Raw genomic sequence first — 14,008 nt, 5'->3', positions numbered from 1 at the left:
CCTTAACTTTCCAGGCTGGGACTGGTCTCATAATAGCTTAAAACCAGGTGCACCCAATGTACCCCTCCATCACCAATTCAAGGACGTGCTGGATTCAAACCACTTAATCCACTTAGTGCATGAGAATACCAGGAAGGATAGCAACCTAGACCTCATCATTACTAATGCACCAAGCATTGTCCAACGTGTTGACGTCCTACCAGGAATATCCGATCACGATATAGTCTTTGGTGAGTTTGACGTTCGCCCAGTTCGACTAGATCAACAGCGACGTTAAATACCACTCTACAGCAAAGCAAACTGGCGTGGCTTTATTGAAGACCTCAACTCGATTCTTCAGGTATTCGAGGACATGTCCAAAGACGCCAGTGTCACAGCTAACGACATGTGGATCGTATTCAAGAACGCCATAATGAAAGGTATCTCTGACCACATCCTCCAAACAGACCAAAACTACAACCGCCTTCCTTGGTGAGCTCGGACCTGAGGAAAAAAATCAGTAAACAGGGCCGTCTTTACAAAAGGATGAAGAAAACTCGAGATCCTCTACCATCCAACAATACCGCGATCTGAAGCGTACCATCCAGAAAGATCAAAGACGGGCTTACTGGAAGTACTTTGAGGAAATTGCCACCCCAAACGACAATGACACTTATTCAAAAGGATTTAAGAAATTCTGGACCTTTATCAAATAAAAGCGGAAGGACAAGTTTGGAATCTCCTCACTTAAACACGAGGGCAAACTATTCTCCGACGCCACAGATAAGGCCAATATTCTTAACTCTCAATTCCAGACAGCCTTCTCCGAGAAAACTACCTTCACCCGCGAGGAGTTTATATCATCTGGAAGAATGAACCCTTCCCCGGACAACCCAATCGTTGACGATATCAACTTCACCACGAACAGGATTTGTAAACTTCTTCGAAATCTCGACGCACATAAGGCACCCGGCCCAGATAACATCTCACCAAGGGTCTTAAAGGAGACACACGCGGCCACAGCTCCATTACTTAATCTTCTCCTCACGAAGTCACTTGCAACGGGTGTGGTTCCGGATGACTGGCGCACTGCCAACGTATCGCCTGTTTTCAAGAAAGGACAGAAGTACGTCGCAGCGAACTACAGGCCGATATTCCTCACATCTGTTTGCTGTAAAGTAATGGAGCACATCATCACCTCTACCATCATGTCCCACGGTGAGAAAAACAACATTATCTATGACCTACAGCATGGTTTCAGGAAAGGCAGATCATGTGAGACCCAACTCATCGAGTTCGTGGACGACCTTACCAACAACCTCCAGGCAGGCCAACAGACGGATGTCCTTATCATGGATTTCGCCAAGGCCTTCGACAAGATTAATCACAGCCTACTCCACCATAAGCTCCATGAGTACGGCATCCAATGCAGAATCAACACATGGATCCAGAACTGGCTCTTAGGGCGTTCACAGTCGGTCGTTATAGACGGAGAGAGGTCTACATCTGTGAGCGTCGACTCCGGTGTCCCGCAAGGATCAGTCCTCGGACCAAACCTCTTCCTATTCTTTATCAACGACTTGCACGACAATCTAACGTCTACTGTCCGGTTGTTTGCCGACTACACTATTGGCTTCCTCACTATTACCTCAGAAAACAGCTGTAAGACCCTACAGGACAATCTAGACAAGCTGGGATATTGGGAGGATCAGTTCCACCCGGACAAGTGCAATATCTTGAGAGTCACCAACAAGAGAAATCCATTCAAGACCGATTACCACTTACACGGCAACTCCTTGCAAGACGTCAAGTCAGCTGTATACCTCGGCGTCACCATCTCAAACACCATGAAGTGGGACACACACATCCAGAAGATTTTTAGCAAGGCAAACAGGACGCTGGGCTTCCTGCGTAGTAACCTGCAGATTTCTTCCACCAATATAAAATCCATGGCATACTTCGTGCTAGTAAGACCCCTGCTGGAGTATGCCTGCACTGTTTGGGACCCCCACACCAAGGGGAACATCAATCAAATCGAGCAAATACAGAAAAACCTCCAGCGTCTCCAGCATGCTCGACGTATTTGGATGGAGATCACTCTAGAAAAGACCACATGACGCTGGACTGGCTATGTTGTACAGGATCGACCGAGGCCTAGTTGCGATAAGTAAAGGCGGAAGACTGCTACCACCTCGCAGACTCGGTAGAACTGTCCATGCCAGATCCTACCAGCTCCACACAAACAGGATCGACGCAAGGAAGATGCCCTTCTTCCTCAGGACGGCGAGAGACTGGAACGACCTCCCGCAAGACATCACCCTCGCCGACACACTGGACGCCTTCAAGACCAGTGTATCAAAACTCTGAGGTCCTTTGTTTTTATCATGTTTTTATCAACTTTTAACCTTTTGACGTAAGTCCTGTACCATGCACACCACCTACGTACATAGCAGAATCTTCAACCTGTTGAAGGAGGCTATTACCAGGCAGAAGCAGAAACCGGATACGCGAAAGGTAATGATTCAAAGAATGTGCCTGAACTAAATGATAAAGGAAAACATCTTAAAAAAAACGTTTTACTTCCGTAAATGTGTTTATATAACAAAACGGAGTGGGAATGTACATGGGACAAATGGGGAGTGATGGGGAAAACTGGCGACCCCCTTCATCACAGTCATGTTCATGGCGAGTGACAGTCTTTGACCAATTTATGCAAAAATAAAAGCCTACAAAATTCTACAATGTGCATAACGTAAAATTACTATTATTAATGCTTTTAGCTATACTTCAGTACCACACAATGTGCCGTGGACGAGGCCAAGCCCCGTTGGACTGGCACTTTCCTTTTGTTTCGATACAGCACAGGCTTTTGATTGGTTCTAGGCCAGTAAAAGACACCGCGTGTAGCCGTCGTCATCCTCGGAATATGAATCGCCTCGCTCTCGATTTACATCCTTCCGTGTTGAGAAGATAATTATGTATGAGGTGTTCAGAGTAATTTTACGTTTTAGGGGTTAATATCAAGTGTAAATCATCCTTGAGAGTGGCATATTTTTACCGAAAGTTTATCTAAACACCTAAAACGTGTACTATATATACCATCAATTGGGGTGCCATTTTACCGATAGTTGATCTAAACCCATAAAACATGTAATATACCGAAAGTTTATCTTAGCCCTTAGAACATGTAATATGCCATCAATAACTTGATTATTGCGTTTGCATTTTTACCGAAAGTTGATCTAAACCCATAAAACGTGCAAATTACACAGAACACCTCAGTTTAGGTCCAAATACAGCTGTAACAAGTCCCTGTAATTCTCATGACACGGATGCTTGATGTTCGCGGTTCTTGATCAACCCTAACTAACTTCTTCTCACGTGCGAGGTTGTTAACTAGAGCAGATGATCATGTTTGGTACCAAATGGTCAAAGAGATGTCATGTTTTTGACTTCAAGGTAAAGGGTACTACCTAGTTAAACTATAGTATTACCATTGTCTTTTTATGAAATATCTGTTCAAGCCAAAAGAAGTATTCCATAAAAAACACATTTTGCGATGCATTCTAAAGAATTACAGTTGTTCGAAATTTAAATGGTTTGAAATTAATGACAAATAGAGGAAAAAACCCGAAAAAAACCCTTATGGAACAAAGTCCAGATCTTCATACACTTTTTCAATGTTATCAACTCCAATTGGCTGCTACTCCAAGTCAAAAATCAAATAAAACCTCTGAGTGGAACTCTTTTTTGCGATTATAACTGATGCAATGGTACCCTTTACCTTAAGTACGTTTTATTTTTCGGTCCTCATTCCAAGTCAATATCAGGTCGTCCTATCTGTTGCAGGAATGTTTCGCAATTTGCAGTAAACAACATCCTATTTTCGTATCGAAAGGCACTGTTCCCTCCAGGAAACGCAAATGCGTCTGGGAGAATATAGCACTTCTGAAGCGAGTCTATGAGTGAACAGATTTGGAGCAGAGATTCCATATCTTCCATGACTGGAGGGGTGAAACTCTGCAACCCTAACAATTTCAAATTTTTCAAATCTATACACTTCTGTGCAATTGTCTCTAGCTGGGAGTTTGACAAACTACAATAGGACACGGAGAAACATCCAATGGTTGGTACCGCCTGTAGGATGTCGCCAACGGCAAGGTGGGACGTCTTTAAGTTGTTCCTGCTCAGATTCAGCTCTTTTAGTCCGGTAACATTATTCCACAGCCGTATATTTACTATATCATCATCACAGAGACGACAGTCACGAAGATTCAGGTACGTGATGTCCTGAGTCAGTTCTGATAGAATTGTGTCCAGTTGTTCCCGAAGGTTGCATGACGCTAAGTTCAGTTTGCGCAACATTGGAAGTTTACCAATACCGGAGGCGAAGTATTTCACTGCGTTCTCGTGTCCATCTGAGTGGATTGTGTTTGGGAAGCTGAGGGCCTGGAGGTGGGGAAGAAGATGTAAACCTTCCATGAGAGCTCCCAGCTTATCCATATCATGACAGATGTGTGGGTCAGAGTACTCCACCTGAGTCAGGTCCTGTAACACAAATAGGAAACGGTCAAGCGTATTCGGAACACCTTAGCCACGGAATGAGGTATTCCAATGGAATAACAGTAAAATTAATCTTTCTCTACCCTATTATTTCAATATAATGAATTAACACTGTCTAACTGCAGTTTTCCGTTATTAAAATCCTACCTCCTTCTCTGTAGCTATGTATGTTTACAGGTTATTTCTAGGAAACCAAAAGGTAGTGCTCGTCTATCAGACTGGAATATTCTCTTTTTTTTCAAAACATGCCGTATTCATTTCATGACAAAAATAACCAAATAATTGTAACTAACATAGACACATTGTGCACATCTGATATTCGTACAATAGCTGCCGAACAGCCATCTCCAGAATTGGTTTTATGATTAATCTCTACCTCACGACCTTTTTTGTTAGTCCTCCTTATTCCGGTTTTTGATGAACACATCGCTACTCAACTCTCCACTCACATATCTTGATTATAATCGTGATATTTTTTGTCGTAAACGCATTTCAGTTTATACATTATTGCCAACTTGAAGAATTCCTTGCACATGTTAAGCATGTTACAGAGTCGTGACTGAGCGAGACTTGATGAGCTAGGGTGGTTGATACTATTTACTAGTTTAGTTTAAACTGCCTTGAAGATCTGGAGTGTCGTTTTTGAGATATTTTTGCAGATTTGGACTGGGAAAAATTAACGCCTGACATGTGATCATACTTTCCTTATTTATTGTTATCACAGTGGCTATATCTGCAGTACAATGACATGACTAAAACATTCCCTTGCTTGTAATTTATCGACTCCATAAACCGGAAGTGCCTATATAGCTAGGACTAACAGAAAACGGAAGGTCATGTGACTGGATTTACTGAAATGTGAGAAATAGTCCGCTTTGGTAACAAATCGAAAGACAGCATTAAAAAGATAATGTCATCCTTGTATGGTTCATACAAGGAAGATTATAATTTACTTTCATATTTGGAACTCTTTCTTCAAAGAAGATCAATTTGTCATGACAACGTAGCGTGCACTAAGTGTAGTAGTTAACATGGACTTGATGAACATACTTACCCTGAGCTCCAGAACCTGGTTGATTCCAGTCATTGGCAGCGATATTTCAGGAATGGGTTCCATCCACACCCTCTTGCAGCCGAACCGGAAGGGTGTCTCATACTGGAGGCCCAGACCAATAGGGACATCATCCAGCGTTATCTTACAGTCCAGTATAATCGTTACCGGCTCTACAACAGATGAAAAACATTGCCATTTACATCCTTTAACAACATTTTTTGTCTAAAGTGAGAGAACACGAATAACGGAACACGAAGAGACTGTTACGGTGTGCTGTTTTAAGCGGAACATTTTGATTGAGCTGTACGAACAAGTCGATCTGCTGAAAGAAATCTATCGGAACAGACCGGGAACTGTCTTATTTGAGTGATTCATTTCCAAACGCACTGCAACTTTTGGCAACATTGAGGGAACCAAGTACGATTCAATATGGCGACCAGTTAAAAGGTTTTTTGTTTCAATAGAGATACATATCGTGTAAAACTTATAAAGAAAGGAGACAATCCATTTTGTTTCGCACATGCTACCTACAAAACCACTAAGGATGAAACGATCGGGGAAATACAAGGCCAGGCCGGGATTCTTACCCGGGACCCTCTAAACTCCAGACGGCTACCAATTGAGCTACCTGGTCGCTGGCAAACGATCCAGTCCAGTTCCGCTACATTCCTCCCTCCTTTAACAAAGACTTTGACCCCGAAGACACACGACACCCTTTACCACCTTCCGTGGGTATATTTATTTGGCGCCAAATGTAACAAGAGATGAGAAGTGCACGGCCAGACCGGGATTGGAATCCAGGACCCTTCGAACTCCAGACGGGGCCTCTACCAATTGAGCTACCTGGTCGCCGGCGAACGACAAAATCCAGTTCCGCTACAAGGCTACATTTTTCTGTTAGATTTTGCACAGGTGAAACGTCATTGTACGCGTTGTACCCTTTGGGCAGACTAGTTTAAAGTAAGCAGAACTGGAATGCTTTGGTAAATTGAATGCACTAAGTGTCTCATTTTAATTCACACAACCCGGTATTCCGTTACTTACCGTCTGTGTACAGGGCGGCCACAGTTGACTTGGTTTCGTTGGCAAACAAATGTAAATTTATTGAAATCCCGAGGTCATTTGCGATTCTGTAGTGGACCTCGAGATTCCGTAACTTTATTTAGCCCATAAAACCCTGTCGAGTAGCTCAGCCGATTGCGTTTTTAGGGCTGCCGCAAATGAATTGAAATTTATTTAGTCCACAATGTCTTAAACTAGATTGTGTTTTAGGACAGTGTATCTATATAACTATAACTATCCATTGACCTTTTCCGTGAAAAACAAATCTGTCATAAAAAGCTTAGTTATACATGTGTAAATCACAGATAAAAACAAACACGTGTCTGATCCGACATTGTTACAGCAATGCATGTTGTATTTATAGACAAAACATTAATGTAATAACGCACGTGCAACATGAAACATAGATGCACGTGCCTCTGACCTACAATGGTAGATAGATATCAACAAGACTTAAACTAGCGTGTACGTCGACGAGGCTGATTCACAGCCGATATGTACTAATGTATTAATTACTTTTACTACACAAAGCCGTCTGTTTTTTCGTTTTTGGCACAAATTGTTCTGGCAGATCTCTGTTGGAGATTACAATGCTTCCAATGCCAAACTTACAATCTAAATCATGATTGGAAGTTTGAACCTTACCTACCCATTCCTCAATTATAATTCTGTAAACATTTTTTATTTTGTTTTCACGCTGGCATTGTACAGAAGTTACAAATGTTGCAGACATGAAAAATGAAGTCTTTTGGATAAGTGCTCTTGCAACCAGGAAGGCAGTTCTGAAGTACGTTAAACACCGGGATAAAATGATGACTAAGCAGTTTGAATGAAATAATACCCGTTTTCTCCATGCCAAAGATGTAACGATTGTGGTCGGCTTACGTGGCACACGATGAGCAGTCTCGCCTGAGATAATGATAAGGGGGGTATACAGTGGTTTAGAACCCCCACCCCTATCCCCGGGATATACATTGGTTTAGAATGCTCCCCAGGGATATACAGTGGTTTAGAATGCTCCCCAGGGTAATACAGTTGTTAAGAATGTTCCCCCGGGATATACAGTTGTTTAGAATGCTCCCCAGGGATATACAGTGGTTTAGAACGCTTCCCCCTCCCCGGCCGCTATGTCCTGTGATAACATTACAAGCCCCTGTGCTATTTAGAAAAGCTCATATTCGGGACGACAAACAAAATGATACAGGACATTTCCGTTTCTCCAATGGATCACCGGAAGTGCTCACCGGAAGTGATGTACTTACCGAACTGGTTACCATGTTTTATGTACGGGTCCATGTTTGCGTAGATGAGGTTAAATCTGTTTAGGTACTTTTGCACCTTTTCTCTGCTTATATCTGAAATTAGAATCCGGGACAAGACAAAATATATATTACAAGCTATTCTGTGACAATATATTCTTTTAATTTTCAATTCGGTAAAACTTTTAAATTACAGATTCCTAGACAAAAGTTTTCAATTCCAAAACCATTTTGTATTACAGAATATGAAACCTTAATTGAAATGACAGTTTTCGAACAATCGCGTTACTCCTAACTCCCACAATTCTAAACACACACTCTGCTAGTTACATGTATATACATGCTATCGTGTTTCTCGACTAATTCGATAAAACGGTATATAGTTGTTACTTAAAACCTGCAATTTACAATGTACTAATTAGCATCAGGATTCAATCTCTCCTAGCGATATTTTGCTGTGTACCATGGACACCATGGGAGAGATTATCGAGTAACGCCCTATGACCTTTGACATGACAGGAATACTAACCGATAGTCCTGACCAGTATATCGTGGATCCGGTCAACTGTCCGGTCGTCCGGATTCATCCACAGTAGCGGAAGTCGGGAGAGCTCTCGGGACAACTTCCGGTCTGAAAAATAGTATCATTAGATTGTACCCGTCAAGATTGGGGCTTCTGATGTTTTGCATTAAGAGTTTTTGGTTTATTTTCATATAGTCGACGCTATTCATATTTAAACTATGATCATATATTATTGAAAGATATTATTTCCGTTTAATCTAGCAGCGTAAAACATTTTTTTATTTTTATTCTTGTTGACTTTTGTTGTTACAGTTTTGAGACAAACTATATTCATTCAAAAGTTACCAAACAAACCAATCACACAGTAACTGACCAGTGAATCCTGAGAAGTTGATCATTTTGAGGTTTGACTGTGGCCGGAGGGCGAGTAGAGCATAGACGACACAGTCGAGGATGGTCAGTCCGTCCTTCTCCTCTACCGGTGTGGTCAGTATTTCATCATCACTCAGGTCTTCGACGGGCATGGCTGACTGCAGGTCAAGAACGGTTGTGGGCCACGTGCTCACGAGGAAGTTGATAGTATGCAGTTCCCTCTGAAAGATAGCCTCCGACAGCAGTGCGGGATAAATGCCTCCTGGCATAGCCCGCGCCTTCATGTGCCCAAACACACGCCCAGGGTCACACACAAGCTTGTTCATACATAAGTTTGCTAAGTGCCTACAAACGAAAAACATGCATTGATCTTGATTACCAAGCCAATAGATTAATTTAAACCTTAGTTTCTCCTGAGCATGCTAGCAATGTGAAACCTTTTAACATAGACTTATCGGTATGGAATAGTTTATTATTGTACATCATCTACGTAACAACGTGTCTGATTATACTGATCACATGACAGAGAAATAAATACATCGAGCCCCCTCACGCGCTCGAGTTTCCCGATTACATTTCCCTTATTTGGAATTAACCACTGACTGACAACAATAACGTGTAATGCTTTTGTTTTAGTTTAGTATTACGAAATATTTTTGGCCTTGTGATAGGGGGAAATGGTTCCTTGTTTCACATGATTTGTCTCCGGGAAAGAAAGGAATTATGTTTCCCTACAGGAAGGGTAATACAAGCGTAATTTGTACCTATTCGCTGTTCTCCTGAATAACTGGGTGCATACATGTATGTGTGACATCGACCTTCATCAATCTCACGTCGAACATGGGAACAGTCGATCACGATCACGTGGTGTCATTGACCTACCTTGGAGAACACACTGGTTCCCCGGAAGTGTCCTTGTGACAGCTGAGTACCCCTTCAGCGTCCCTGTAGAGGTGGTAGATAAAGTGGGCCTCGGTCATCCATAGTGGGTGTCGGGACTGGCTCTCGTTCACGTTGAACCGAATGGTCTCGTAGTCAATATCGTCCATAGCGTCCGTCAACGACATTGTGACGTCACTCTGTAATATAAAAATGATGTCGTAATTTACGTTTTATTCAGTCCATCAAGTATGTGATTGACCGCGTGGTCTGATTTGCAACCTCCTCTTCAATAGGAGAACTAGTAAACTGTTGAGAGTTGCTGGAAATGAGACCATGTCTGTTTGAATTTGCCCAATGTGAATGTTCCTTGTGTGGTCTTACGTGGTTGTCTTATGTGGTCTAGTGTGGTGTGACTCCTCCTGTGATTTACAATGTAACGTGTTCAGTGTTTTAGTCTGTCACGCGTGACTGTTCCAGTGTTTTAGTCTGTCATGCGTGACTGTTCCAGTATTTTAGTCTGTCACGCGTGCCATTCTTTTCCTGTGATAAAGTCTGTCACGCGTGACTGTTCCTGTGATAAAGTCTGTCACGCGTGACTGTTCCTGTGATATAGTCTGTCACGCGTGACTGTTCCTGTGTTTTAGACTGTTACTCGTTACTGTTCCGGTATTTAGTTTATCGAGTGAGAATACTCCTGTGTGTTATAACGTCACGTGAAACGTATTACTCGGGTGTGACTATTCTGTATTAATAAACGTGTATGTAATATTTGAGTGTTCTTATGTTTGTTACGTACGACTGTTCCTGTTTATGAGTAGGTCACGTGTACCCGTGTACCCCTGATACGGCAGACAATCCATTTTATGATGATTGCTGCCAAGATATATCTTAAAGTTGAATCGGTGCTACAGCACAGCTCTGCCAACGATACCTTAAAGTATCAGCTGCGAAATCAATTAAATAAACTGAAGTAAACCAAGCTTCAAAACCAGACTAGACTTCCTAAATTACCGTTAATAAGACCGATTCAACTGTTAGCTGGCTTCACGTGACCCAGGTATGTTCGTGCTAATTGCGCGCGAAAACGTTTATGTTTATCGCCGCATCAAGTTAAATCTGTTTACGACACTTAAGTGGCAATGTAAATATGCATTAGAACTTGATGATGTTCTTCCATCAGACAGAAGTATTTCAAAGACGAATCGGTGCTGTATAAAACTGTTACTATAGCTATTGAATCGCCTTAAAAACTCCGGCCTGTGTTACAGTATATATAAACACATTTTGTGTTGTTGAAAGTCTAAATGCTCCAAGTGGCATACGAACAAGATAGAAATTGGGTATTGTGCCGACTCATCCTCCCGTGCTCCCCTGGGCCGACTTCTTTCGTCCCCCTGGCAGACTCCTCCCAGATAGGGATCAAACTAACGCCGTGAAATCTACAACTGTAGAGGGACACCTGCTACGGTACGTCATTATTAGCGTTTTGCTGATGATGTTACAGGATCTAAAGCAAATTAAGCATTATTACATTTGACATTATGTAATCGCTCTCGGCTTTAAATCACATGTGGAGAATGGTTGGCACGCTATATACAAATGCACTACATTTTATACCCTTAAACAGCAGTCATGATATCGGTAAAAACGCCATGATTGTAGACTCACAGCATTATACCTGCCGACACTAATCCGGTCGTTACATTATCCAACACACACTAATCCGCTTGTTTTATTTATCTAGCCACCACTAAACCAGTTTCCCATTTTCCAGCTACCACTAATTCGGTCGTTCCATTAACAAGCCACCACTAATCCAGTTGTCCCACTTTCCAGCTACCACTAATTCGGTCGTTCCATTAACAAGCCACCACTAATCCAGTTGTCCCACTTTCCAGCTACCACTAATTCGGTCGTTCCATTAACAAGCCACCACTAATCCAGTTGTCCCACTTTCCAGCTACCACTAATTCGGTCGTTCCATTAACAAGCCACCACTAATCCAGTTGTCCCACTTTCCAGCTACCACTAATTCGGTCGTTCCATTAACAAGCCACCACTAATCCAGTTGTCCCACTTTCCAGCTACCACTAATTCGGTCGTTCCATTAACAAGCCACCACTAATCAAGTTGTCCTACTATCACTAAATCGGCTGTTCAACTACTCAGCCACCACAAATCGGATTGTCCCACTAGTCAGCCACCACTAGTCAGGTTGTTTCATAATCCAGTCACCGTTAATTTAGTTGCGCAATTATCAAGACACACGTTATCTGATTGCTTCACTATCCATCCACCAGTTATCCGGATGGTCCATTATACAGACACAATTAATGCAATAAGCCAACTATTATTGCACCACTAATCCGGTTGTTTCACTATCCCGCCACCACTAATCCGGTTGTTTCACTACCCCGCCCCCACTAACCCGGTTTTTCCACTACCCCGCCCCCACTAACCCGGTTTTTCCACTACCCCCCCCCCACTAATCCGGTTGTTCCACTATCCCGCCACCACTAAAGCGGTTGTTTCACTATACCGCCACCACTTATCCGGTTGTTTCACTACCCCGCCCCCACTAAACCGGTTGTTTCACGATCCCGCCACCTCTAAACAGGTTGTTTCACTATCCCGACACCTCTAAACCGGTTGGTCAACAATCCAGCCACCACTTATCTAATTGCTACATTATCCAGCTACTACTAATCCGGTTGTTTCCCTATCCCGCCACCACTAACCCGGTTTTTCCACTACCCCGCCCCCACTAACCCGGTTTTTCCACTACCCCGCCACCACTAATCCGGTTGTTTTACTATCCCGCCACCTCTAAACTGGTTGTTTTACTTTCCCGCCACCTCTAAACCGGTGGTTTCACTATCCCGCCACGACTAATCCGGTTGTTTCACTACCCCGCCCCCACTAAACCGGTTGTTTCACGATCCCGCCACCTCTAAACTGGTTGTTTTACTTTCCCGCCACCTCTAAACTGGTTGGTTGACTTTCCCGCCACCTCTAAACAGGTTGTTTCACTATCCCGACACCTCTAAACCGGGTGTTTCACTATCCCACCACTATCCAGTTGCTTAATTATTCAGCAAAAACTCATTCAGTTGTCCAATAATTCAGTAACCACCAATCTGGTTGTTCTCAACGGTCACTTATCCGGGTTTTTTCATTTTTCAGGTACCACAAATCCAGTTGTTACATTATCCAGCCACTACTAATCCAGTTATTCCACCATTCAGCTTCCTTTAATCCGTTTTGTTCAATTATCCACCCACCACTAATCCGGTTGTTTAACAACCCACCCACCACTAATCCGGTTTAATGAAAGGACTTTAATAGTCTTTGCCTAATCCAATTGTACCTTTGATGCAATACATTGATTTGAAACTAATCAGGTTGTTTAATAATCCAGTCACCACTTATTCAGTTGTCCAATTATCTCGACACAAGTAATCGGGTTGCTCCACTATCCAGCCACCACTAAATCGGTCGTTCGAAAATGCAGTCACCTAGCACTGAACCGCTTGTTCCATTATCCAGCCACCACTTATTCGGTGGTTCCATTATACAGTCACTACAAATCCAGTTGTTTCTTCATTCAGCCACCACTAATGCAATTTCCCCATTATCCAGCCACCACCCGTTGTTCAAATTTCCAGCCACCACTTATCCAGGGTTCACCTAAGCGGTCACTAATCCGGTTGTCCCACTATCGAGCCACCACACTTATGCAATTGTCACACTAACCAGTCACCATTAGTCCAGTTGTTTCTTTATCCAGCAACCACTAATGCAATTGTCACACTACCCAGCCACCATTAGTCCAGTTGTTTCTTTATCCAGCAACCACTAATGCAATTGTCACACTACCCAGCCACCATTAGTCCAGTTGTTTCTTTATCCAGCAACCACTAATGCAATTGTCACACTACCCAGCCACCATTAGTCCAGTTGTTTCTTTATCCAGCAACCACTAATGCAATTGTCACACTACCCAGCCACCATTAGTCCAGTTGTTTCTTTATCCAGCAACCACTAATGCAATTGTCACACTACCCAGCCACCATTAGTCCAGTTGTTTCTTTATCCAGCAACCACTAATGCAATTGTCACACTACCCAGCCACCATTAGTCCAGTTGTTTCTTTATCCAGCAACCACTAATGCAATTGTCACACTACCCAGCCACCATTAGTCCAGTTGTTTCTTTATCCAGCAACCACTAATGCAATTGTCACACTACCCAGCCACCATTAGTCCAGTTGTTTCTTTATCCAGCAACCACTAATGCAATTGTCACACTACCCAG

The 14,008-nt window shown here is 42.8% G+C and overlaps 1 protein-coding gene across 1 annotated transcript; it reads right to left on the bottom strand.

Moving 5' to 3' along the window:
* Window positions 1-2,543: 2,543 nt before the first annotated feature.
* LOC110461883 (leucine-rich repeat-containing protein 14-like) lies at window positions 2,544-12,892 on the bottom strand. Its single transcript, XM_021515605.1, has 7 exons — window positions 12,882-12,892; window positions 9,695-9,891; window positions 8,814-9,157; window positions 8,447-8,548; window positions 7,921-8,013; window positions 5,597-5,766; window positions 2,544-4,527 (listed from the first exon to the last, which is right to left on the bottom strand). Exons 2-7 carry the CDS (start codon window positions 9,877-9,879, stop codon window positions 3,790-3,792), a joined length of 1,632 nt encoding a protein of 543 aa, XP_021371280.1. The 5' UTR covers window positions 9,880-9,891; window positions 12,882-12,892; the 3' UTR covers window positions 2,544-3,789.
* Window positions 12,893-14,008: the final 1,116 nt, after the last annotated feature.

The sequence above is a fragment of the Mizuhopecten yessoensis genome, unplaced genomic scaffold, assembly GCF_002113885.1.
Source record: "Mizuhopecten yessoensis strain PY_sf001 unplaced genomic scaffold, ASM211388v2 scaffold1407, whole genome shotgun sequence".
Taxonomy (NCBI): domain Eukaryota; kingdom Metazoa; phylum Mollusca; class Bivalvia; order Pectinida; family Pectinidae; genus Mizuhopecten; species Mizuhopecten yessoensis.
The sequence above is the reverse complement of the archived record's forward strand: the minus strand, read 5'-3'. Positions and strand labels throughout refer to the sequence as shown.

Bases quoted from the DNA above. Each gene is read 5' to 3' on its own strand.
- LOC110461883 (XM_021515605.1), bottom strand. From the start codon at position 9,879: ATGTCGTTGACGGACGCTATGGACGATATTGACTACGAGACCATTCGG. The intron at 8,549-8,813 runs GTCAGTTACTGT...ACTATTTTTCAG, and splicing joins CAACTTCTCAGGATTCACTG to ACCGGAAGTTGTCCCGAGAG. The intron at 4,528-5,596 runs GTAAGTATGTTC...TTTGTGTTACAG, and splicing joins ACCAGGTTCTGGAGCTCAGG to GACCTGACTCAGGTGGAGTA.